The sequence below is a fragment of the Passer domesticus genome, chromosome 10 (genome assembly GCF_036417665.1).
Source record: "Passer domesticus isolate bPasDom1 chromosome 10, bPasDom1.hap1, whole genome shotgun sequence".
Classification (NCBI taxonomy): Eukaryota; Metazoa; Chordata; class Aves; order Passeriformes; family Passeridae; genus Passer; species Passer domesticus.
The window spans coordinates 35,557,310-35,584,897 of NC_087483.1; the positions used below are offsets into that span (position 1 = coordinate 35,557,310).

General features: G+C 38.5%; 1 protein-coding gene across 8 annotated transcripts in view; it reads right to left on the reverse strand.

Annotated features, from left to right (window-relative positions):
• DPP10 (dipeptidyl peptidase like 10) overlaps positions 1-27,588 on the reverse strand; it is a 430,530-nt gene that overhangs the window by 19,490 nt on the left and 383,452 nt on the right. For all 8 annotated transcript variants that reach the window (XM_064435154.1, XM_064435153.1, XM_064435156.1 and 5 more), the window contains 10 exons: positions 22,743-22,863; positions 19,842-19,996; positions 17,331-17,428; positions 14,098-14,221; positions 11,906-11,944; positions 10,697-10,804; positions 6,409-6,500; positions 4,940-4,987; positions 4,276-4,397; positions 478-525 (listed from right to left, as the gene is read on the reverse strand). In XM_064435154.1, coding sequence (XP_064291224.1) covers positions 478-525; positions 4,276-4,397; positions 4,940-4,987; positions 6,409-6,500; positions 10,697-10,804; positions 11,906-11,944; positions 14,098-14,221; positions 17,331-17,428; positions 19,842-19,996; positions 22,743-22,863 — 955 coding nt within the window. The remainder of the gene's footprint in view (positions 1-477; positions 526-4,275; positions 4,398-4,939; positions 4,988-6,408; positions 6,501-10,696; positions 10,805-11,905; positions 11,945-14,097; positions 14,222-17,330; positions 17,429-19,841; positions 19,997-22,742; positions 22,864-27,588) is intronic.

Here is a 27,588-nt window from a genome sequence, read left to right on the forward strand (position 1 = left end):
TCTGGTTTGAGAAATAGAAGAGAAGGAGTAGATTACCATATGTAGGTCAGCTTTTATGATCAATCATTCAAGGGCTGTACCTGACTTCAACATAATTGGATTGTAATTTTAAAAACACCTCTAAAAACATCTCCAAATACACAGAAGATGTACTGCAATGGCAGCATGATCTACATAAGAAGTGAAAAGGATGAAGACCAACCAGCCATCTCATTTACTCAAGTGTAAACAGAAGATGAGTCACATGCATTTAGTCCAAAAGATATCTAAAAATCTGGAAAAGTATTAGGGGGTTAACTGCTTTTCTTACCATTTGCTGATGTGGATGTTGCTAAGAGGTAATTAATAGCACTTTATATGAATTAGTTTTCATGTTCTTGCATGACATTTTTCATGTGCTCTCTTTCCCCTCTCCCACACTCCTCTATGAAATTAGGGATGATAAGAAAATTTACTTATTTCATGAGGTATACTCACTTTCAGTATTACTTGTCCTGTGCACACTTACAACTGGAACACCTGGTCCTGGTTTGAGGAGAGAAGAAAAACAGAGGAAGGATGAGGTAGTTTGTACTGGAGCACCAGTTACCACACAGGACAGGATCCTGGAAGGTCCATACACACAATTCCCTTCAAACACAGCAGGAACTCCACTGGTACCTCTTGGAAATGACACAGGCTGGGCTACAGTTCCAACAAAATGTGAAAAAGACACTGCCTTCTGCCTGTTCAGCAGCCCAGAATGACCATTCCTTTTTTTTTTTTAATAATCTCCATGTTTTAGTTTTAAGTGATGAATAAAAATTATGGATGGATTTAATGGTACTGTTTAAAATACAGCAGCTTGACATTCAGAAACTTTAAGTTGACTGGGAAATGAATTAATTATAATATCCACTTATTTTCTCTATAAAAAAACTATAGATGTGTTGAAAAAATATATTTCACATTATTGTCTGTTGAAGAAGCTCCCTTAGTATGGCAACTCTGCAAAACCAGCAGCATCACAGTTAAATCTAGGTGTGATACAGTCTAATCCTATTTCACATACTTTATTTTCACTGCACCACTAAGAAACTAAAACCAAGGAATAATTCTTCATGCCAGCAGCTGCTGTGCAAATGCTCAAGGTGGTATGTGAAGCTGGCATGACCAAGCATTCAGCATACTCAGAAGTGGCTGAGTCTGCTGTCCCTGCTCTGAGGATCCCCACCAGCATAAACCTGCAAAGAAAATCTTTTGTCCCCACCCCCAACATGGAATTTACACAGGAGAAGCTCTGTTTTATCTCAGTGCTTAAATTACAAGCATTCAGTCACAATTGGGTGATGAAGAACAATACAGCAAAGCTGAAGTCCCTGAGGACCCCATGGCAGATGAAGGCATGGACCCTTTGAAATTAGGAGTTACAACTCTCTTTTTGAGAAAAAAAAAAAAACCAAACAATTCCCTTTGAGAGTGAAGAGACAGAGCTTAATTTATGTGTTTTGAGAGGTTGTCTCTCTCAATTAATTATGGCATGAGCCTAGGGAAATGTAAATACCTGAAATAAATAGCATGATGACATTCACAGCCTTCACTGAAGATTTTTATCAGTTTCATTCTCTCCCTCAAGGGGGACGATTGACAAAAATCTTACAGGTAGATTGTTGACAAATCACAGCTTTCTGCCTTAGCTCTCTAAGAAGATAATTTCATAAGATGTCTCTTTTGCTTTGGTTTGTTTTTATTTCCAGCCCTTTTTACTCCTGAATTTGTCATTTTGCTTTCAATTCTTATTTAAGAAAGACCATTTCTGAGCAGGGAAGCAACAGCATTTTCCAGCCTGTCTCTATTTGTCATACCAAAAGATGGAAGGATGATGACATTTTGAAAAAAGGGAGATTGCAGTAGATTAAAATGCTGATCAGAGGGGGAAAAAAGGACAAATTTGTGTCAGAGGCTTTGTGTTACAGTGCATCAGAAAGCACAACACTTGGATTTCCCATTGACCTCCTGTCACTAACCCCAAACCCACAGCTTATTTCCTGCTGTATAAAAGGGGAGAAACAATTACTCCCTTTCTAAACTATCTTATTTGAGTGGAGAGAAAAATATCTTGCTAGTGTTTGTGGAGTGCTAAAGGAAAAATTCCCCAAGCGGTGTGGAAAGTAAGTGTAAAGGATGTGCTTGCCAAAACGGAGAGGCTGAGGAGCCAGTCCTCCATCTACCAGGCAAGAAATAACTCCTCGCTCAGGAGAGTCTCTGGAGATGGATACAGCTGGTAAAATGAGAGATCTCCTGGCTGAGGGAAACTAAGAAGGAAAAACAATCCTAATAAAGGTGGTTGTGGGTGAACAGGAGGTTGAAGAATTGGAACTTATAGAGATAGAACCAGTTTAGAGTCCCCCAAGGGTTTTTCTGCGCAAATTGCTTTTGTAACAATTGGGTGAGGGCTCTTTGCTGTGGGAAAACGAGTGTGTATGCACACAGCAGATGTGCCATTTGTCTCCTCAAAGCAGTTTGCTCATACTCTCACAAGCAGAAGAGTTCTGATGCCAGCTCTATGGTGACCTTGCCACCAGGGTTGACACTGCCAAATGCCCAGCCCAGGGCCCTGGCACTCCACAGGGGCCACGCTGCTGCTGTGCCTGCCAAGCTCTGAGGAAACACAGGAGAAGAAGAAGACTCTGAACTCCCAGCCAGCATTATCTCTACATTAATGTTAGAGGCAGAAAAAATTAATGACAGTGGTTTAGCACCCCTGCCCAACATCTACAGCTCAGTCTACTGCACCTCAGTGGAGTGCAGGTTTGATCCTGGGAGGATGATCTACAGCCTTCCCAGGTCAACAGAGAACTGCCAAAGTCACTGAAAGTCGTGAGCTTGTGAATAATCACATGCACAACCTCCTACTGGCATCCACATTTTTACATCCAAAAAGCACATTAAAAATTACAGGCTGAATATATTTTGCTAAAATAGTAACAAGATGTTTTTGGACCCCAGCACATTGCTGATTCAGGGCAAAAAACTCTTCCCAATTTATCAACCCTCTCTCCTGCAAGAATCTGAGATTTACCCCATAGGGATTACATCAAGCACAAGGGAAAACTCTGCCTAAAGCATGAGGAGCTCATTACTCAGAGAAGCACCCCAAGATTAGCTCCATCACTTCTGCTGCAGATTTAACCATGTTTAAACCATACAGTTTGTACATTCTTCTTCTAATCAGCTAAGTACTGTAGGAGCATTTCCACAAAAAACTAACACAAAACAACAAAACCAAAACCAAATCCCTTATTTTAGTCAATATGTATTCATAGTTTTCTTGTCTGGATACATTCAATGCTCAAGTCAGTAGGTATTTTATTTTTCTGGGTGGGGAAAAAATAATAGAGCTATGAAAGAAATAGAGAAAAAGCATGAATATAAAATGAGCTATTCATATGTATTTTACATTAATTGACCTCTACTCTTTGCACTCTGATCCTAGCTATGAAAAAATACTGCAAGGATGGTGTCTGTAAAATTTTGCAAGTTTCAAGGACAACAGGTCTAACTAAGTACTTTATTATGCATTGTCCCATGCTTTTCTGAAACTTTTTTTATCACTTATATATCAGTGTTTATTTTCCTATGTGTAGGTTATAACTTTCTCTGTGTGGGATGGTTTTAATTTTTTTTTTGATTATACAGAAATTCTGAAGCCAACCGGTGCCATTCACTGCTACTGGAATGCAGCTAATAGTAAAACACTGTGAGTTATTAGTATTGCACTGATATAGAAGATCTGTCTCTTGGGATTAAACCACAGCTGTTTTTTGGTAGATACACCCATATACATAATTATGGGGATGTATAGATACACTGCACACACATGTTTACAGACACCGCTAGAGAACACAGGCCCTCATTTTTTAACTAGGTATAGTCACAAAAGATTGATCCCAATATATAAAATAATAAAATGTTACAAACCACAGTACCATCACCAAAATTCTAGATTTTTTGGTGTAGGATTTCTGTTTAGGGTGAATGTAAGTTGATGTCCTTTACTTGGACAGAGGGGTCAGGACTGGAGCAGCTTTCTGACATCACCCATAATTTAGCAGAACATCTTTCATTTAATAATTTCACAGAACATCTGAACATGCAGTCTTAGAACAGGCTCTGTACAGGACTTTGAGTAATCCAGTGCTGCCCTCAATGTTAGAGTCCAGCCTAATGCCCTTCCCAAGGAATACATTAATTCAGAAGCAAGCAGCACTGCACCCTGAGCATTTAAAGCCTTACCTTTACAGTGCAGGAGAAAATGCCTGTTCATGGGGCTGAACTTTGCACTGAAGTACGTGCACTGGTCCTTCAAGAAGTTACACGAGAGACACTGACGGATCAATGACCCCACTGTTGACACACTGGGGGAAGAAAATGATCAGAAACATTTTATATTGGAATGAAATACAACCAAGTAACCTTGGCTATGTGCACAGGGTCCAAAAGCTGCCCAAAGCACCACAGGCTCTGCAATAACTCACAGTGCTGGAGGGTAATATCAGCATTAGTAGGAAACCGTGAAAACCTCACTAACCTCAGATTTAAGCACTGAAAATAAGGTGATTTGCCCCCACACTTTAAGTTACATGATTAAATCCTATAAATACTTTTATTTAGAAAACTTTGCTTACTTTTAAAACAGTCATGTTAAATGCTTGTATTTAGTTTTAACATTTTAGATTCTTATAAAGGACTAGGGAAGGTGTAAGTGGTAAGAAATTTTTTTTTTAGAAACTTTTTCATTTTTTAGAAAATGGAAATTTTTATTATGAAAAGCTGTGGCAGTTTCTTTGTTACACCTCAAGCATACTAATTTTTACACAATGTAAATGATTACCAGAGCACCACAGCACTTATGGCTTGGGATGAAGAAGCTGATAACATAGTCCCATGTAGCTCTTACCTGTGCAGCTGTCTTCCCCTTGGGGACTCTTCAGTGCTTAAGAAATAACTGTGTCCAAAAGAGAAAAAATTTAAGTTTGGTAAATCGTCTGATTTGGGTACTGTTTAGAGAAGTGAAAGACACCCTAAGTAACATTTTTAAAAATTAAAAGTTCACAAATATCCATGAAGACCAAATACTTATATATAAACCCAAGTTCCAAGATTAAACTCAGATCCAATATACAGATTAGTTATTTCAGAAGCTATACAATTTCCTGTATAAACTGTGATGAAAACAGGATCTCATGTTTTAATTCCTGTCATGCCCAGGAGCTCCAGTAGTAACCAGGACACCTCTCTGCATATTAAAAATACAGAAGAGAAAGTTTCTGCTTCACTCCAAGAGTTTGCAATATAAACCCAAGCAGCAGATAAAGGTCACAATGAAATTATTATGAACTTATTACAATAAGTCTTATGAGATCTGAGAGCCTTGAGCTGTAAACCAACTTTTTCATATACCTACTTTGCATGGGTGGCAAGAGACTTTGCAAGAACCCCAAGAAAATCCCTTGGTGTTTCCCTGGTGAGATCCCCACAAAGTTTCTGCTTGACAGGCAGAAGGAGGCCAAGGCAGTCCCTCAAGTGGCTGAGACAGCCCTTGTGACATCTGTCACCTCTCTGCAGCCTGACTGCATCCAGACCTCATCTCTACCCCTGGGCCTTGCAGAAGCAGGAAATTCCCTATGCATATATTTTCAAAACCCATAGAAAGACTTGTAAAAAAGGGGTTTTCTCCAGTACCAGTTAAAAAGATTCTTGCAGCCTCAAAAAAGTTCTTGTTGAAATATAATTTATTTTAATGCAAATCACAATTAGAGATGCTTGTGTATTTTTTGCCATGGACAGATAAAAGTGAAACTTCAGCAAGATCCACTGAAGTCAGGTGAAGCCTTCAGACATTCTGTCTTAGTTCTAAACTCCTCCCCAAAAGCACCAAATATGCATTGCATTTGCTTCCACTCTCACTAAGATGGGCTGTGGAAAGAGTTCTCTGTGGGTGAGAACCAGGAGCTCTGATAATCTCTACAAATAATTTGAATTTATGAAGTTGGATCAGATCCCCAAAACTGTGAGACCTCATGCAGTAGAGGTGTGATGTTTTATCAAGTACTAAAAATTTATTATGACTTCTTGTCTGGAATCCAGGAAAGAAGTTACCAAAATGTTATTATTTCTGCACTGTGTGTTGATTCCTTTTATTCTGAAAAATACAGACTCAAGTGATATCACAGTGTGGTTATTTCCTTCTGCATAAAAACCATTTAGGAAAAGAATGGCAGATGAATTATCCTCTTATGTACTCAGGTGTGTCAAAGTTATGGTAATGCTCCAAAATGAAAGAAATATTGTTGTTTAATTTTGAGCTGAACGGATTCAACTTTGATAACTTGAATATTTTTATTAAAAAAAGGGAATAGTGCTTACATCTTTTGAGTATTTTCATCATATGCCAGGATTTTGATAACTTCCCAGTTCCCTGATGTCAGGTGTCTCACACTGATTTGTTCACTTTTAGCCTGTTGAGAGATGGAAAACATTAACTTTCACGTGGCCATGTTCTTCTTTGCCTAGCAGGATTGCCTGCACATGCCATTACTGATTACAGCTTTTTACTCTTTAATATGCAACATAACATCTTTAAACCTCAAACCTCACATTTTGACAGGCCTGAACTTCACTCATCCTTTCCGTCCCATCTATAAGCCTTTTAAAGTCATTAAAATAATCTTGGTTTTCAGCACAATTTTTCTTTCAGTTGCCCCCATGTTAACAAATAATAGAAGTCAGGAAGCAATGCAGGTAAAACCAACTCTTTGGCTGGAAGTTGCAGCAGATTCTTTATCAGACACAGGTTAAAATAAAAAAATAAAAAAAAACCAAACCAAAACCAAAACACCAACCATAAGTGAGAAGCTTATCTGAGGGTGTTTCCTAGTGCAAAAGGTAAAATAATTGCCCAGGCTAATGAAAATTAAAATTTCAACCCTCCTAGTTTGAACATACTTTATGTACATATTTCTATATTAGGGTTATTATGCTTGGCCTGGATATACATATTCTTAGTTTTCAAATTCAAGACAAACTTTATAAAGAAAAGAGATGACATTTCAGAGGTGATACTCAGTGGTTACAAAGCCTACAAAAAGTCATGAAGGCAATAAGTTTGGCCTTTTTTTTAATCCATGTATTTCTGACCTGTGCCCTGAGCTCCACACCAACAGCAGCAATAACTGAAATGAAGCAAATTCACAAAGATACCCCATGAGACATGTTGGGAGCTGGCAAGGCAGAACCAAGTCCCTTGGAACTGATCTGATTCCTCACAGATCCACAAGGAAAGAATGACATAGCAACTCTATGACAAGCCTTGCAGGTACCAAATGAAATCAGGATATTGTGCTAGGTGCTGTACGAATGTTTATGATGAGGACTCCCTGTTCAGGAAGATTCTGATATTCAGTGCTGTCTCCAGGAATGATTAAAATATATATTAGTGATTTATTATAAGTGACTATTTCTTCTTTAGAGGGAGGGAAGCTGCAACTACTGAAACAGATATTTAAATATTAAGATCACAGAACTTAACAAGAAAGAGCAATAAAAAGCGCAGCCAAGCGTTAATAAACATGGTTATTTTTCAAGGTTACAGCCATAATGCATAATTTATGAAGCTTGAAGAAAGTTATCCCCTTCATCCATTAAAGTTACTTTATAATTCTTATTTTGTGGTTGGAAAAAAAGGAGATTTTCTAGAGTTGCAGAACTCCATGAAAGAAATGTCTAGATACAGAAGACATGATTCAATCCCATTTTGAGACTAGTTTCTTTTAAATATTTCATAAGTTACTGAAAGCATTTGAAAACAATAAACCACACATCCAGCCCTCTCCATTCATACAGTAAATAATCTGTGATGGACAGTAACCTTTCAGCCAGTAACCTCTCTCTGCATAAAGATTTAATTAGATGTCTCTGCTAACATGCTTTGTGCCACTGGCACGTGCTTTTCTGAAGTGCAGTCAAAGAGAAAGATCAGCTGAGAAAGACCAGCACGTGGCCACATTTCTCTTCACAGAGAAAAGCAAGGCACAACTTCCCAGGGATATTTTCTGGGAATCGCAGTGAGGAACCTCAGAGCAAGAAAAAACAATTCCTATCTCAATTGCTGCTCCTCTTGTTGTGTTCCTGTGGAATGTGTTCTGGAGATTGTCTGCCCAAGGTGAACAATTGCATCCACGTGTGCATGTTGGGAGACAGTCACAAGATTTTGTTCAGTGGAGTTGAGTACTTGTGCAGTTTCAGTTTAGATATAGTGTAATATAGTACAGAATAATATGGTATAATAAAGTAATTAACTAGCTTTCTGATATCAATGGAGTCAGATGCATCATTCTTCCCTTTGATGGGGGTCGCTGCTTTTACAATTACCAGCATTTGTTGTAAGATTGAGAAATCAGCCTCAGTGACTAAATCAAAGCAAGCCACTAAAATTTGCTTTTTTATCCCTGCAAGTCCACATTGGTTCTGTTTTAGCTTTCCTGCAATGAAAGCTGATTTCTGTCAATGGGCTGATGCCTCTACTGAGTGGCACCAGAGAAGGAATGAGAATCCCAGTGCCAAATTCCAGAGTCACCCTTTTCCATCCCGGAAATGCTGTGACCATCTGGGTACTGGTGATCTGCTGACTGCTTTAAATTCTGCAGGGCACCTGCTGTGCTGCTGTGGCTCTCACAAGGTGTGACAAACATCTAATGTGACAAAGGGCTTTATGTGCAACGGTTAATATACTTTTTATGCCTCTATGTTTGCTTTAGAAATAATGGACAATCAGATTAATGCAGTGTGTAAAACACATCATATAAACATATTTCCTGCCCTTTACTGCTCTGTATCAGCCCCATTACCACGCAGAATGTTGCTTACTGAAGAATAATGGCTGATACATGGGATATCACAGTTCCTTTTGCTCAGGAGCAGCTACATGCTTAAAGCCAAATTTGTCATTGGTGATACCATTCAGATTTGTTTATTCATGCTGATGGCAGGCAAAATAGAAGTATTTTTTAGTTTGGAGATGTGCAGTACCCAGGGCTGTAATTCTGCCTAAAAGGGACAGAATACTAAATTCTGAAACGTAAGCTTGACTTTAAACGTTATTCTGCTGGAATTAAATTATGTGTTCTGGAATTAAAATATGTGCTCAAAAGTAGGCATGTATTTAATTACATTACTGAATAGGCTTAAATATTTTCCTGAATCAGGATCAAGTTTCCTGGACTTTTTAGTAGCAAGGAATGTCAGAGCCTACAAGGTTAAGGCAAACTTGGTGGTATCTGTAACATCCTTGGGAATGTTGAAAGTGAACTTTCCGATCCAGATCATGATTTTTAGTGTATTTTTAAGGTACTTATTCACACTGTGAAAGATACCAAAATAAGACTTGATTGATGCGCTGGGTTTGCACTGGAGCCACCCACAGAAGTAATTTTTTCTGTGAGGACCTGCTGAGAGGTTACTCTGTGCCTAGCAAAACCAATTGCTGGCTGGCTTTGAGAATAAGCATGTTAATAAGCCAATTAAGAAATAGATTCTCCTCTGTGAGATTCACAATTTAAAACAAACAAATGCTGGGAATTCTCTCATATCCTTCCAGACTGGGAACAAGTAACAAGGCCAGCCTGGCCTTCTTTTAGTTACTGTTAATAAAGTTTTGAGGCTTCTTTGCCTTCCTCCTAATCCCATCTCACAGCAGGAAATGAATAAGTATATTCTAGTGGGCAGTATATTCTAGACCCACCACAACTGAGTAAATGGTTTTGCTCAGGTGTGAATTTTTATGTGGTTATTATATCAATACACCTTTACCAGACTGTCATCTGAGTTACTGTTTTCTTTAGGAAATGGAATTTGACATGTCTGTGATCCTTTTTATCTTCACTGACTCTTTCCTGATATATTTACTCTAGTGAATGAGTATCTTTGCTCTTGTTTCTTCAGGTTAAACTGTCATTAAAGTTCTTTTGTTCTTGTTCTGTCTGCAGTGCAATGTGAACATATTTCAGACTTAATAATGTTCACACCAGAACACTGCCATAAAGCCAGATAACAGAGCTGCCTGGCACAAATCTGCTATTTTGATGTTTGGGTACCTTGGTAATCCCTCCTATGTCATATGGCTCTGCTAAAGCACCTGAATTAATGCTCTGATGATTTAAATAGATGCCTTGGAGTGTTCTGTTCCAGGGCATAATTTCCTTTATTAGTTCATCACAACTTCATACTGGTGACCTTCAAAGTCATGCTGCAAATTTATCTTCTTTCAGATTCTTCTTTGGAAAAAGTAATGACCATGGGAAATGGAAGCTGCTGAAAAATGTTGCAAAGGGTAATAAAAGAGTCCTAACTTTCACTCAAGTTTTAAGTTTGGGTATTGCCTCCTTTTATTGTTCTGTAAGAGCAGGTTCTGAACAGACATTTAAAATTACTTGTTATTTTAAAATATGCATGTATAGTGTATTTAGAGAAGGTAAAATTAGTGTTTATTCTGGAAGACATCATAAATACATCCCACTGCACTGAGAGACAAGCTGGACAGGACAAATGACCATGACACAAGTGTTCTGATTAAACTGAAGTTCAGGCCTTTGCCTGTGCCACAGTAAAAGCCCAGATGACCAGCAGGATATCAGAAGCAGCCTGAGCAGAGCCTTACCTGCACAACGAACATGGCTATGTGGTGGAACTCGCCACGGCCACCCTGCTTCACTGGCACAGTCATGAAGAACTTGCTGCCATCCTTGGAGAAAACGGGCTCCTCGTTCTGTAAGTGTGGCATCGTGTTAGTCTGGCACACCTGTCATCACGCTTCTTAAGAAAAGATCAGCCTCAATTTTTTTGTCTCCTTGGTTTTGCTGTGCTCAGAAGTCAGTTGGAGAAAACCTTCTTAGGTTTTAAGTATGTTCTGTTAAGTTTAACAAAAACGTGGTGGCTAAAGCTGGATATAGTTCGTGCCATGTGCAATCCTGTCCTAAAGGGTGGGTTACAGCCCTTGCAGAACTCTCCCTCACAATAATCTCTGCTAATTACCTCTGGTACTCTCATTCCTAATGCAGGGGGACTTTCCAGGACAGTGTCCTTTACAGACATACAAATAATGACAGAGATAACTCCTACTGCTGAGGAGGAGAACAAAAGTTTCAATGGTTTGGACTCACTGAGCACATGTTTAACACCCACTGATTTTGATAAAGTTATATGGAAAAAAGAAGCACACTGAAGTGGTATTCTGAATCAGGGCTTTACCACAAACTGTAGCCTGATGTGATACCATCTCTCCATGTCTAGCTTTGCACAGAAATATTAAAGGAAATGGCTTGCTATAAAAGCATAGGAGTTTTTTTTGTTAAAATGATTTCTCATTTGCACATTGCAAAATGAAGCCTGAAATGTAGTTTAAATGAAATGTGTTTCATCCAGTTATTGGACAGTTCTTCTGAAGCTATGAAAGTGGAATAATTGGCTGACATATTAGTTAAACATATTGTTCTAGGTATGAATTTAGAAATATTTTACTTTCTCATTCCAATTATAGCCCATATGACCTCTAATCTTTGAACTCATTCTGCTTTAATTTGGTGAGATCATTTTTAAATCAGAAACAAATCACAGTAAGTAGGACATGCCTGGAATGAGATTCATCTGGTCTGTCTTCCACCATCCAGACTTGGGTAGTTAATCAGCTGTTCATCTAAATGCTTACTCAACTGAATCCAGACAGACCAGAAACTGAAGGGGATATTGCCTCCAAAACCCTCACAGGTGTCTCAGGATTTTACTAGCTTATAAAATAACATACAGTTAAATAAAAATGACAATGAAGGAATTATGCACTATGCACCAAGAAATAGCATTTATACTGTACCTGTTTAGGAAGCCACAGATCTGACTGCATTTCATATTTCTAAAATAAAAAAAATAGGAAAAAATTGCTTTTGTGGAATAGCTATAGATAAAAATATTTCCCACATGCAGCAAAAGGTCTCTAGCTATGTAATGTTTGTTTGTTTTTGTTTTTTTTTTTATTGTGTTACAATCTCCTCATCTCTTTGCTGGCACTTGCATTGAAACAAACGATAATTTAATTACAAAGTCAGCTGCTTTATTCAGAGTTTTTGGTAGAACACCACAGGGCAACTAAGAATGCCATTTCAGTCCTTTCTGATTAGCTATCAAGACGCTTTGCATAGGCAGCTCTACTTGTTTTTTTCCTCTAGGCATCATCTGACAACTGGATATTTTAGGTCCTTCATCAACACTGGACAAACAGCCAGAATCAAGCTCAAATTGTGAGACCTTTTCAAACCACAATCCTGTGCTTTAATGAATTGTAGTGTGGCATTAGTGATGAGAAAAAAAAATAAAAACAAATTATTGAGTTTTATTGTTCATACTCATATTTCACATCATGTCATTTGAAAAAAAAACAAACCACAACAAAACAACCAAATATCATGCACATATTGTTGGAAAAAATATATAATACACATCAACTGCTGCAAATTGTCAGTCACAGTGAAGTAATGAAAATTTATTAGCTATAGAAGAATCTGTACATATATTGCCTGAAAAATGAATATCTGTATCTGTTGCAGCAGTTGGTGTTACACATTCCCTTTTGAAACTGAGGACGTGTGCAACATCCTAGAGAGAAAAAAAAGGTTTACAGCTGAAATCAAACGGTGTTTTGATACCATTTGATACAATGTTAAATTCTCACATGTTATCCTTTCGTCATCCATTAATGATTTCAAAAACATCACCTTATCCCAGAGGCTGCAGGGTAGGAACCCCCCAGCAGGAGCCAGGCCTGGGCTGTGCTCACAACAGTGAGAGTGCATCACTCTCCTTCCTCAGCCCCCTAAAAATGTCCTTCGCTGCACTGTAAGTATCCTGGAGTGGGACTTCTCAGTCTGTCTCTCTTACATTAAGTCCTGGATTACAGCTCCCTGGGTACCTACTTCCAACAAGTCCAATTGACCTTGGAGCACATAAAGGTTTCCCTCTCAGAAGCAGCTGCAGGGTTTCAGGACCAGCTTTCTTAATAAAAAGTAAAAAGGCTCACAGGAACCAAATCTCCATGGTCACAAATTAATCCATACTTTGGGGCTGCATTCATAGTTTCTGAATGAGGAAAAACACCCTGTAGTAGGCAGCAAAAGAAGGAGACGAGCTTGGAAATAATCTCTGACACTTCAATATGAATGACTTCAGTAGCAGACACTGATGGGAGCCTTTTGACTCAGAGGCCAACATTAATCACTCATAACCATTTAAACTGCCAAATTATACCCTCTGCTTTGGAGCATCTGTTGGTACTGATATCAGCATGTACAGAAAATATTTATACTTTTAGCTGGTTCTGGGAAGAGATTGTGACTCAGAATGGGAAAGCAGCCAAATGCATTCAAGATGCAAGATTGACTGTGAAAATGGGGAGATGTAATGCAGGAGTGTCAGAAGTCAAAGTCTGGGTCCAGGGGTGGAATGTGTCTGGATTCAAAGAGAAAAATGTATTTCAGTTTGGCTTACATTGAAAAATGAAATATCTGTGTTGCCTTTCAAATTTCTTTTCTAAAGTTATTTAATTCTGTGATCAAATTTGAAGGAGTTATAAGAATTTTACACTTTTTCCTTAAGTGCATGAAAGCTGTGAGAGACAGAAAGATCTAAAATGAATCTCTGCAGGGGGAGAGAGGAGAAACCAGTCAGCTGAAAATATCTGTCAGAGGACAAGCTTGTCACTGCTCTAGCTATATCCCAAGTACATGATGTTCAGCAACTGCAGCTTCCAATGAGGCTAATGAATGAACAAAGCTTAGTAATTCTGAAAATGTCACTCAAAGTTGCTAACTGCATGAACTCATTTCACCACATTTGGAATTTTCTCACATCCATTTCCTCCCTGTTGACTAATTATATTCAGCTTGCAAGTACTGCATCTGCAAACTGATTTCCAAATATCTTTTTCTGAATATAAAAACAAAATCCAGAAGAAACCTTGAAAAGAGACCTGAGGGGGGGAAGAAAAAACAACACAAAAACCAAACAACTTACCTTGGTACAAGCTCCAGTTGTGGTTTCACAAACTGTAAGGATGGAAATATTCTGGGCTCTGTTTAACCATCTCACCACAGCCTTGGTGTTGCTTATCCATTTCACCATGGTGATATAATATTCCCTAAGCAAAACATTTGAAAACACAATGTTCAGATCATTGATATTTCAGATTAGACTTTAAAAAAAACCCAAACATATATGCAGTTCATTTAAATGCTGAATTTGTACTGCATGATAGTGCCTGTACCAAAGGATGGAGAAAATGACCCCAAATGTTCAGCATCTGTGTTCCTGCAAGTGGGATGGTTCAGTCCTTCAGTGTGATGTTCCCCTGGGAAACTTTTGCATATATACACAAACTTTACCAACTGTGAGACATATGCCTGCAAATACACATGAACTGTGTACTTTTGGAAACAAGCACTGAATTCCAACAGAAGTCAGTATTTTCCTACAACAAATAACTTCAGATAACACACATTTTTGCACAATAATCCAGTCCTACTGCCAAAGGAAAGAAAAAAGTTATATAATATTAGAGTTCAGCTAGAGCCCACTTCAAAATTATAAAATAAGAAGTATTTTATAACAAGACTTCTGGATAAAAGGGAGGTCCCTCTCACTATCAATGTGTTCCTGTTTCTGTTTTAACAAACAGCTCATAATATCAGCCAAACTGTGTGTCCATCAAGAGAGCCCTGGCTGAGCACATGAGGCTTCCCTTGGGCTGGTGCTATGGAGGATTTGCCTCCCTCCTCCCAAGATCCTGCTGGGCTGTAAGGCTGGGGATGTTAAGAGAAGACCTGTTGCACTCTGTCACCCCAGCCCAGCTCCTTCCTTCCCTTCTCCCCTGCTGGCAGCTCTCACAGTCCAGCTGAGTTATGTGCAACAGTAGAGTCAGCTTGTCTGGAAAAAACTCAGAGCCCCGTTAAATCATGAGGCTTAGCTTGAATATTATTAGGCTTTTAATCTATGACTGATAGAGATCTCATTACTCTTTGACAACAGGCTTTTGATTATACATTCAAAAGGCTCCTTGCTAGATCAGAGGTGCTGAGCAGCACCAGCAGCAAAGCTGCACAGAGGAGAGGCAGGAGACAGGAGTGCACTGCAGCTCCACCCAGCCTGGTGCTGTGCTTGCAGAACACACCTGAGCCACCCAGCAGGCAGATTCCTTTGGCTTTCATATCTGACTTCTAGTAAAATGGGTATTTTCACATCTGGATACCAGAATGATAAATAGAAATGGGGACTTCAAGTGTGTTCTGAGTCTAATATTCAGATGTTTAATCTTACTGAGGGGAAAAAACATATGCACAAGTAAAACAAGATCTACCATGACACCAGGTGACACAAGCAGGAGAGCAATCAGTTTGTGTCCCCAGGCTCCTCAGGCTCTATCGTACACATGCCCAGTTTCCTCACAACCCCAATTCCAAGAGGAAAAACTAATTGCATTCTGGACAAAGGACTGAAGCAAAATATTAAAGATGTTTTTCACTGAAGAAAACATCAGTGTACACCTGAATTGGAAGCACCAAGGGGGAAACAGTAATTGCATGAAATATAACTACATATCTGAAAGAAGACTGTCATTTTGTGACATTAACAGTGCACAGTAGGTGGGAAATTTTTCTACAGAATGAAACCTTCAGGAGTAAAATTTACAAGTGTTATTCCTATCTTTATATCAGAATAGTTTGAACAGGACTTGGGAAATATTACCAAGCACCTTTACAGGATCCCTAAAAGAAGAAAATGAATTTTTCATTGAATTTATTCATTGAATTTATTCAATCTTACATCAAGTTCCCAGATGCCCTAAAAATCAGGGAAAGAGTTTTATGTCTTCAAAGGTCCTACACCAGGCACAATTTGGGACAAGTTGAGAATCTCAATGCTACCTTTTGTGGTTAACTAACACAATCTCTTTCCCCTTCCCCCTCTCTTTCCATTTCTGTTGTTTCTCTGTGTGTGAGTGAATCTCTCCATAACAGCTGATAGTTATGATCTGTATAACTATTTCTAGAAATAGTTTAATAAGTAACCTATAACTATTTCTAAAAATGTTTCTGCCCTGAAAGATCCTTAAAACTATATGTGATAATGAACCATTCAATTTCATTCTGAAAGACTCCCATGACCTATTTACTAATAACTCCATAACGAAAGGGTTAGAAACACTGAAGTGACTTCTAAAGGTAGCTGCTACTTTACTAAAAAAGCTAACACTTTAGGGAAAAAAATTCTAATAATTACAAACTTCAAAGATTTTCACTATAGAAAGCCATTTTAAAGCACATTTTTCATACCTCTATATATATTGATATACGGACATATATGGGTTGATGAGCAGAGAGAAGACTGTTACTGAAATCCCGACTCAAATTCACAATTTACAGTAAAACTGGCTAACAATTATACAATCTTTCTAAGTTTTATAGCATGGAAATTGTACCTTAATAGTTAAAATGAAGAAGAAACTAACTTTTTTTCCCTCCATGTTTAAATAGATTTTCTCAGTCTTCTCATGCAGCAGCAAGCCAGAATTTTCATCAATTGAACAACAACAGTATCTTTATCAAGAACTGGCAAGTGATTTGGCTTCACTTCAAGAAGACAAAGTTTTAAGATAATATCATTAATATTTGAGTCTACTATTACTTTCCATCTGCTGAGGAGGCAGAATGAATCTGAAAACCCTGAAGTGAAACAAAAACTACTGAACAACATTTTCAAGATAATCTTTATCTTGGGGATCTTTTCTTACACATTGCTTTCTTGCTTAATTTCTTTGTGCCTTCTGACACAAAGTTCAACTTTAATGCCATTAAGGAGTGTAAAGATGCTGATCTTGATGGCAAAAAAACCTCTTTCAGATCTTGCAGCACTGTTTAAATTAATGAAGTGTTAGCAAGCAGCAGCAGATTTTATTACGTTTTTCAGTAGTGGCCCATCAATAGAAAGAAAATACTTCAAAATACTCAACTCATTCAAAATAATTTCTCTTACTAACACAATCAGTAAGCATTCCAGTTGACACTAATAATTGCAAGGCATAATTCACTATTAAACTATTCCTGCAATAAACTAGAGTACCTCAATTTATGTAGAAGAGAGCTACATCAGCCTGAGATTGGTTGCAACAGTTGGGAATAAGTGGTCACTGTTAACATCCTGATTGTTTTGGGAACAATTATCATAAAACATTTCACCATGAAATTATATACCTTGACTTAAAGCTGTCAGGTGGCATCAGTTCCAGGGTGTGTGCTGGTCCATACAGATTAACTACAAACAGCTTTACTGTGGGGTTGGTTTGACCTGCCTTTGGAAAAGAAAAAAAAAATAGGAGTTTTAGAGGCACTAAATCAGTGACAGCTAAGCAGACTCAGTTGTTAACACAATTCAGTATTTTATAATAATGAAAAGTTATTAAAGCTCAAGTATCTTAAATCTGAGAAATTAATTTCATAGGCATATGAATCACACAGATGAAGATATGAAGGATTGAGTGATTCTCTCACACTGTCTACTGATGGAACACCTTCCTGAGCATGTGACCAGCACTAGAAGTGGCTTTTCCCAGTTCAGTGAAGTCAGCTACCAAAACACAGTCAGTCCCTAAATCTGCAGGTAAATCCAGCCTCCAGCTAAGCCTTTTTCAGATGCTGTTGTTCCCTCTTCTGAAAAGCTGCACTACCTCAGTCTTGGAGAGCATTCTTCCTTTCCCACATCTCTTTTTCTTTACCATTTTCCCTCAGTCTTCCTCCCCTTGGTTGCTGAGCTGAAAAATCTCAACTTCTGGCCTGTACCAGGAGCCAGCTGCTTTGGCAGGCCAGCTCCAAGGGAAAAAACTGCTTCATGTGGCTAAAGGGGAATAACATGGCAGTTTGACAGATACCCACTGGAAAGAGTCTGATAAATCGTGATGATCTACAGGGAGGTGGGAATCATCCTTCTCCTGTAACATGGCTTCTTGCTAAGGGATGCTCCTGAGATGAAGAGGAAGCAATGGAAATAGGAAGATAGGTTCTCAAGGGCTGCAAGGAGGGGCTACTGTCCTAGACATGCCATCCCCAAGTTTCATTTTCATGTCACAGGAATTACACTACATAACACCCTTGGGATATAAAACATGGAGTGTGTTCCTCTGTGGGGCTGTGCCCTGTTTAATACTGGAAGGAAAAGATAAAAATCAAGGATTATGCAGATTTACTATTGTATGTGACAAAGTTGTATATTTGGCTCTTCACAGGCTGAAATACACCCCCAAATTCCTGTTAGAAATTGGACTTATCTCAAAATGAAATCCAAATGCTGTATCCACTCATTTCTGAGTGGCATGGAGGACAAGGAAGTGGCATTTGTGTGTTTTTTACACGGCTAGGAAATATAAAGTTTTAAAAACTTTTTTTTTTAAGAATACAGTCTGTGTGTATGACATGTACACAGACACAGATAAGCATGTTACAGTGCTCACAAAAATATCTGTGTTTCATTTTATTTTTTAATCCTAGTTATAATTTTCTCTGATGGTTGCATTCTATAATAAAGGCCAAATCTTTTTTGTAATCTCTGTTGCTACACCACCAGCTTCATTATCAATTAATGATGTTAAACGAGGAGCTAAATTTGTATTAAATGGAGACATTAAATAAAGATAATGTTTCTTCATTAATGAGATTACTGAAGTAGTATTGTGCATCACTTTTATTCTGAATAGCTAATGAAATAATATTACTGCTTGCTCATTTACAAAGCTGACTTAAAAATATTTCTTATTTTATTCTTTGCTCTGTCACTCAAGAAGTTTTGCCAATGCAAGTAATATAAACTACCTAAAATTATTGTTGTTTCATTATTTCAGAGTATTATTTCGTAGCACAAATATATTCTATTTATGTAATGTATGTTATTGTTTCATAGTACCTGGTACAGTCTAACTGTTTAGCCACCAAGAATAAAGGTTAACAGCAGCAGGAATAGCAAGGTAACAGGAATATTTTCTAAAGCTCTCAACAAACTTCCCCTCAAATGCCAGAGGAGTACCATATAGGTGGACCTGTCAGAAAGGAACCCAGACACTTTGAAACTGTGCAAGGTCTGGATAAACTGTTCAGCTGGAAGATCAAAACAGCAGATCTGGAGGCACCTCACCAGAAAATCCCCAGAAAATGAGAAGTGATTTCAGGCATTACCCCTGGCTGTTCTTTCACTTTCCAAATCAAACCTAAAAAACCTTCTCTAAATCTTCTAAAACACTGACAGTTCTAATTTTTTTCTCTTTTTGATAGCCATGAAGATATGTTACTGTGGCTTATCTTATCCAATGCCAGTCTGTCACATTTATTAATAACAGCACAATCTACTGAGATCTCTGCATCTGTGAAGGAACTTGCCCTGAGCTCTGCACACAGAGTGACTCCAGAGCAGCTGGGGCTGGATCTTTTTCCCTACATAGTCCTTCAAATGCTTTACCCTTCACTCTGAGGTGCTGGATTGATTTTACCAAACCAAATATCAGTGATGAAATTTAGTTTCTCTGCTGTCCCCTCATCTGATAGTTTATTTTCAGGAAAAATATATTGAAAGAAAAAAAAAAAAGAATTATTATTTCCTGAAAAGCATCATGAACAAACCCAGCCTCTGTTACTGTCTGGAAACACTCTTTCCACATGGCTGAATATTATCAGTGACCACAGAAGAGGAGGTGGGGGGTGCATTGCCACTCATCTTACCTTAGGATACGGATACTGCTTTCCCTTTGGATACAGACCTCCCGTGAACCTGGGAAGAACCATGTTGGGCACCAGAGAGTCATTGATGGTCAGGAAGGCCAGTCTCTCCCCGTCTGGAGACCACCAGTGGGCAATGTGGGAGTGGAGAAGTTCCTCTGCAAAACCAGATTTCCTTAGGGTCCACGAAAAAACTCACACTCAGTGTCCAGCTTGTTCAGCTGGCACCAAGTTATTGTCCCTGTGCCAACCTGAAATGTGTCTGCTGTAATTTCAGCAATTTCACATCATCCTGGGTTGAATGGTTGGATAACAAGGAACACCGAAGGAGCATTTTCCTCAAATGCATACTTCCACTAACATCAATAAATCATCTAAATGTGAAAGATTATTGTTACTGACATATGCTTAGTTCTAGTCTATTCCAATATGTGTGTTTAGTTAAGTTTTAAATAATTTAAAATAATTTGGGGGTTTGGGGCATTTTTTATGATTGTCAATTTTTTTTTTCTCTTCTTAATATAGAACTTCAGTATATCTGATTTCTCTGAGTTATGGCACCTGATAGCATGCAGATCTTCACACAGTCATATCTATGTGATCATTTAATGGAGTGCAATATTATGATTTTCTTGTCTCAGTCTAGTGGAAAGCTTTAATTCTTGTGAAGTTCAGTTCTTCTGAAGTGAAAATTTCTGAAAATCTGAACCAAACTCTTTTTTTATCCAAATTTTATTTGCTTTCCAAATTAACCCAGTTCTCCAAGAATGTCACTCAGTGTTTTCTCACATTTATTGTCAGTGTATATCACAGTCAAAAGAAACAAACCAGAAGCAACCACGGGCACAGAACTCCAGGAATCCCAGCAACTCTTGAGCAATTCTGAATTCTCCCTGTACAAGTCTTCTGCTTCCACTTGTGAAAACACTTAGAATTTTCATTATGTATTTGATATGTTGGCCTGCTTAGTAAGGATTTTGTATTTAAATCTGAAGAATTTGGCTGGAAAACTAATTGAGAATAGCATATTGAGGGAAAAGGCCTGACTGCATACCTAATTTGAGGACCTACCTAACAAAACTACTTAAACTGTCAACAGAGACTCTCCAAGTTGCTAATTGGATTCTGAGGGTTCTGAAGCAGCTAATGGGTTGAATTATCTAAGTTTAGGTGAAATGAGGCTGGGACCTATATTCAAAGTCATATATTCTGGGTCATGCTTCTCTCCCTGGCTGGATAACTAAAACCTTTTACACAGGAGAAGAACAGAGAACAAATGGTGAATATCAGATAGCAGAAAACCACAATTATGTTTGCTTTAAAATATTACTGTTTGCATTTAGACAAGGTTATTCACACAAAGAAAAGCTATTCCCAAAGGCTTTGTAAGGTAAAATACTAATAAGAATCACATGAAAAGATAAAAGAAAACAAATGAGGTCAAAGGAGGAAGAGTGCTTGATTCAACTGAAAATCTCTCAACTTCACCTGGAAAATATTCAGCCTGCTCAGCTTCTGATGTTGCTAAAAGATTGCTGAAAGTGGAGCAGTGCTGCAGGTTAATGGGAAAGGAGCAGGGAGCTCCTGTGCCAACAGACACGGGGGTTCTCCAGGACCTGCAGGTCCCTCTCACCCTGACCCCCACCAGCTCAGAGCTGGTGCTCACTGCCTGCCTGCAGCCTGGGAACCCAGCGAGCTCTCTGCACGTCAGGAAATGCAACATGCTGCTCGGGATTAAAACCTGGAAAACAATGAGCAAAGCAGGCTCCTTCACTAAAAGAAGGCTTTAGTACATGCTTCATGAGGGGAAGGCTTTGGGATCATCTCCCACAACACCTCAGAAACTTTCTAGTCCCAAATGAGACAACTTTTGTTTCTCCTGGCTGTGACTCTTATTAATTTCTTATTAACTTATTATTAACTCTTATTCACTTCAGTTTGTTTTAGCAAAAACTGATATACTACATCAACTTTGATGAACTATATCTGCTTGAATTTTTCAATCCGCATGCTGTCGTGTAAGATTTTAAGATTATTAAGTGCATGTAAAATTATATTCCATTTAAAAAATGTTCTTTTGTTTTGAAATATGCTGCCACATTAAAAGATTTCAAAACAGTATAAAAACCTTGGAAGTGGGTAACAGATACAGGCTGAGGGATGCAGATTACTATTTTAAAAAACTATTTAAAAAAGTTATAGGCTGTTTGCCCATAACTACTGCAATGGCAAGAGGTGTGGATAGACCATTTTTAAGGTGAAGTTCCATGCTATATGGCATTAACACCATTCCTAAGAAAACCTCTTCACACAAGAAATTCTATACCTCAGGTAAATGAACACCAAGCTATTTATCTATAGCATACATGAGTCCCATAGAAAGAGTACCTGAAATGTGTAAAAATTTTAAGTTGTTATACCAAGCTAGATAATCTGCTCCCCTTTTTTTTATTTTTTCCCCTTAAATTTATCATTATGTTAAAAGCATTTTGGGTGCAGAGAGAAACATCCTGTGGTACCAGCAGCAGAAGACAGACTGAGCTATCCCCCACTCAAATCTGGGTGCCCTTTTCTGTTGGGATTTTTTAAATGTAACTGGATCATCACTGTTGTCCCTAAAAGCAGCCAACTGAGCCCTTTCCCTGGTCACTTTTTCATGCTACCAAGAGTTCATTTGCTACATTCTGGTTTTAAATGAATTCCTCCTTCTCAGAAAACACTGCTATATGCAAACCAGCAGCCAAGAAAAAGAATGAATGATACCAAGGCAATCTTGCAGGAGAATGAGAAGGGGAACAGGCAAACCCACCCTCAGCATTTTCTAAAATGAACAGATTTGTGCTGCTGGGTCTGTACAAGGACCTTGCATCTGTTTTTATAAAGAGATCTATTTGTCCAGCTTACCTTCATATAACCAGTCTGTAATTCCATTAAAAATAATTCCTTCTTTTCCTGAGGATGTCAAGCGCAATGAGCTGCTCTTTACATCAGGCTGATAGTAGATGTTATTTTCAAATATATAAATCTGGATGAGGTAAGAGAGATGGAGAGAAAACCAACATTTTGGTAGATATAAATGAATGTTCAGCAATGAATACATAATTTCCTCAGGCTCAGGACAGTCTACAGAATAATTCAGCATGAGTTTCCACCAATATTGTCTTCATATTCCATTTTATTACAAAATTGGACAAACTAAACAAACTTTTAATACTTATGGCAAGCAAATCCTTCCTTTGAAATTGTCTTTCCAGCTGAAATATTCCTATTTGTGTTAAAAAAATATTATTACATTCTTCAAAATCATACAAGAGACAAGTTTTATAACAGCTGAATGAATAAAGAAATTTTCATCTGGTTTTCTAACTGTGAAATGAGACACACTTCTGCAAGGACATACAGCACAGTACAGACATCATAAATGCAAGTTACAGCTTTGTATCATGGTGTAAGAACACACTGGAGAAGCAAAAACAAATAGCAGTCTGCAGTTAACTTTTCTCAGCTTGCTGATGACTTCTGACTGACACACTAATGTTCCACCTCAAGTGTACTACATAAATGTTCTTTATTTTTCAACTCTGGGCTCCTCATTCTCCTTTTTCCTTCTTCACTGCCACTCATTAGCCTTGTCTGTTCTTCTTTCTCTGCTCACTTTGTTGCAAAGGGTATCAAGTTCACTCATTTTGTGAGGCTGGGCCCAGGTTCCATGACAAAGTGCAATAAATCACTATGGCCACCTGAGCACTTCCACAGCTTAACACCAAAATCAAACCACAGCAAGATTATGCACCACCTCAATTCACGCTGAGAAAATGCATCTGTGACAGGACTAAAGAAGCCAAAAGCCACAGAAGTTTCTGTTACACCATTTCAGCACTGCACACTGATATACAGTGTCTCAGGGAGTGTAACAGGAAGTAAATATATTCCCACCAAAGACTATTTAAAAAGCTTGGTCATTTATCTTTCTCTCATACTTGCATAATAAACGACTTATGGGAAAATACTAACCAAAGAGCAAAGTTTTATTATCACTATTATTGCTGTTCCCTTTGCTTCTAAATTACCATCTGAAATAGCTTTTTCTATGAGTCCCCAAACTAATGATTTTTAGCAGTAGCCATTTCATGATTTCGGCTGCAGAAAAATATAAAGCTGAGGGTTTTTACATACCATGAGCAATGCAATGATTTTAACCATTACTGGGAACTGGGGGTGACTTGGAAGAAAGTCCTTTATGGCCGGAATTCAAAGCTCAGCAGTGAGCTCAAAACTGAAGTAAAAATGGCTGAACCAGTTTGAATAATCCAAAATGTACTGAGCTTTATATTGGTACAGAGAATTTCTGAGAAGCTGGTGTATCACCCAGCATCAACAGCAAAAGAAAACAACCATGAGAGAATGCTGGATGTATCAAATGCTGGATGCTTTTGAAATAACATCATTAAGAACTTCCTGTAAATGTGTATTTCCACACTAAAAATGCACTTTTATTTCTAACGTAGAAAAAACTAATATAAGCAAAGCCAAGACATGATTAACTGCTTATAAAATAATTTAGCCAAGTATTTGTTATTTATGTCAACTAAAACTATTGCTATCAGACTCTATTACAGGTAGACTAAGTAGTGAACCACTCTAATGACTACTGCTTCCTATGAAGCAACTGAGAGCTGACAATCTCATTTAAACAGCAGCTTTCAAGAGGTTACCAAAAAAGCCTACTTGGTCAAATGATTTTATTTAATCTTCTTTAATTAAAAAAAAAAAATCCAATTAATTTTTGAAGATCAGGAGTATGATTTGTGCTTCTCTACCACTTTTCAGGCTGTTAGTGTTCTCAGTCGTGAAGATACCCACACTGTCTTGTCTCTGCAGTGAAAACTTTCATCTCAAATGATCAGTGACAAAACACAGGATTAAGAATTATTTGTTTTATGACTGAACCCTGAGAAGTTTTTTAATCCTGTTATTACTACTTATCAGGCATTGCTAATTCCATTTGACAGATCCCAGTTAAGTAAATATCTCTGAAGGATACTCACTGTTGTGCCACTGACTGTGGCTGTGTTATCTTTATTCCTCATTCATTCCATAAAACAGCTTTGTCTCCATCCTAAAGCAGTTCTCAGTCCTCACAGTCTTAGTCTACTCTATCATCCAAAGTTTTCCCTCTTTCCTTGTCACCCTTGATCCAAGTTCCTTCAACTTTGAAAGCTGCTCCAAACCCCCATTTTTTTCTTGAATATACGTACTGGAACACTTTAAAGTTCTTGAAAAGCTTGAAAGTCACACAGCAGCTATGTTCCTAGCAAGACTTGAGCTCACTGAATACTTGAATTTACCATTAAGAAGGAAGAATTCATGTTGCTTTGCAGAACATTTCTGAAATACAACCATTCATGATCCTCAACACAACTAAACTGCACAGACGTGCACATGGATGAGTGGTTGATACTCTGGCTCTGCACTCACTGCCTGCAGCATTCCAAAAGATCTATTTCCCCTGCCTGTAAATCATCTGAGAAAGATCCACCATTATGGTTAGGCATTTAATCTCATCTGTAATTTTGAATATTTGTTGTATGAGGTGCCATTTTCCACAGGAAGCCCTGGACTGCTGTTTGCACTGACAGAAATGCACAGTCTTGCAAACACATGTGCCTTACCTGACTTCAGCAAGTAGAACTAAACATGTGCCCAAAAGTTTCCACGAAGGGGACTTCACATAATTCATCACTTTGTATATTGTGTTTTGAGCAATGTCACATAAACCAAGATTTCCCTTGCTAGTCTCTCTCCACTCAGGTATATGGGAGCAAGTAATAGCAAAAGGCTTTTTTTAGTGTACACCTGAGTCTATTCACTGCATCACAAGTGCTAAAATGTTGGCTACAACTACTGAATCTTCCCAAACTGCTAAAAAAGGAGTTGCTAACTGTGTATCAGACAGGTATTCTCAAGAATACATCAGTAGCTTTGTGCCCAAAAAGCTTTCAATGCTTTCAGGTATAATGATAAGAAAGTAAATTGAAAAAGGCACAAAGTGGAACCAGGATATGCTATTGTATGTGGAAATTATTTTTACATGTTTTTTAACCTCTGCTCTTCTATCCATCTTTCATGAGTATTCTTAAAACATTTAAAGTAATTTTTAGTTGAGACCCTCAGCTAATACTGCTGTAAATGGGGATAAATGTCAGAATCTACCACCTTCAAAATTATGTGACTTTGTGGTTTCTTAGAGATTTGGCATAGCAAGTCTTAAACCAAGTGGAGAAAAACCCCACAGAAATTTTTTAATTATTTTATTAAGTATTTTCCAATTAATGAAAAACACCTGCAAGAATGTTTTGGCTTAGTGAGATATTAATTCTTGGTAATGATCACATTTATTTCCACTGACTGTGAAGAATCTGAGGCCCAGCTTGCTCTAATATTCTACCTCAACACTAATCCTCAGTACTAATCGCATTCTTCCACATCTGGCATCTTCTAAACATTTTTTTCATAAATCTTCTTCTAAATGAATTCCTTCCAAAACACTTATTTACTGTTTGCAACATGTTTCACAATTACAGGATTTGCTTTCAGGCTGAGGTCTGGAGCAGAGCACCCAGTCCAAGCTGGGTGCAGATGGCAGACAGCTGTGCAAACAGAGGCATCCACTCCCCAGCTGAACAGCAAACCCAGTGCCAGGACTGGAGAGGCCCCCCGTGTGTCTTTAATCATTTCAAACACTACAGACAGAGAAAAGCTGCTAAATTACAGAAAGATACTCCACTTTTTCCCTTGTTGTGCTCCACTGAAGCCTCCTGCATGGCCCATCCACAGGAATCCCTCCTGTGATTGCAGGGCACCATTTCAGTGACAGCACAAACCTATTCTGCTCCAGCTGGGCAGCAGCAGCAGCTTGCCCAGAGCTGCTGGAGGTCACCCTAAAGCCCAAGTTTTTTAGGTGGAAGAAATGCAGAGCTCCTCTATTCAGCCTGGAGAAGAGGAGACTGAGAGAAGACCTCACTGCAGCTACAGCTTCCTTGCGAGAGAAGAGGAGGGGCAGATATTGATCTATTCTGTGCAGGACCCAAGGGAACAGCCTGAAGTTGTGCCAGGGGAAGTTTAGGTTGGGTATCAGAAGAAGGTTCTTCCCCCAGAGGCTGGCTGGGGACAAAAACAGGCTGGAAGGAAAGAAATTGTGGAGTGTGGCTACAGGTATTGTTTGCCATTCCATGCATTCATCAGGATGAACACCTTGTTCAAGGAAAGTGCCAACCAAACTCTAAAGCCACAGAGCAGATGCAGCTGGAAAGGAAACAAAGAAGTCATCTGTATTTATAAATCTTTGGTTAGGAAAAAAATATCCATGCAACAAGCACTTTCTGTACAGGTGAGAGTTCTACCTGTAGAGTGAGAAAAATCATCAGATTCTTCCACAGAATCTCAGACCAATAATAGACAAATAAATACTCCAATCTGGAACAACATCAGCACTCTCAGTTAATAGCCCAGAGAATGTGACAGTCTTCCTTACCTTTCACACTGAAAATATGAGCTATGACAAGACTAAGAAATTTTTTATTATGCCCAGAGGGAGACCTCCAGGCACTGAGGACATGCTTCTGCTGCAGAGCTCCTGCAGCTGCTAATGACAGGGCTAAAGACATCGCCCAACAGCTCCTCAGCCCTGGCTGCATTCCTGTGTCACCTTGGCAGGGACACACAGCTCACCCCTCTGTGGCCAGCACAG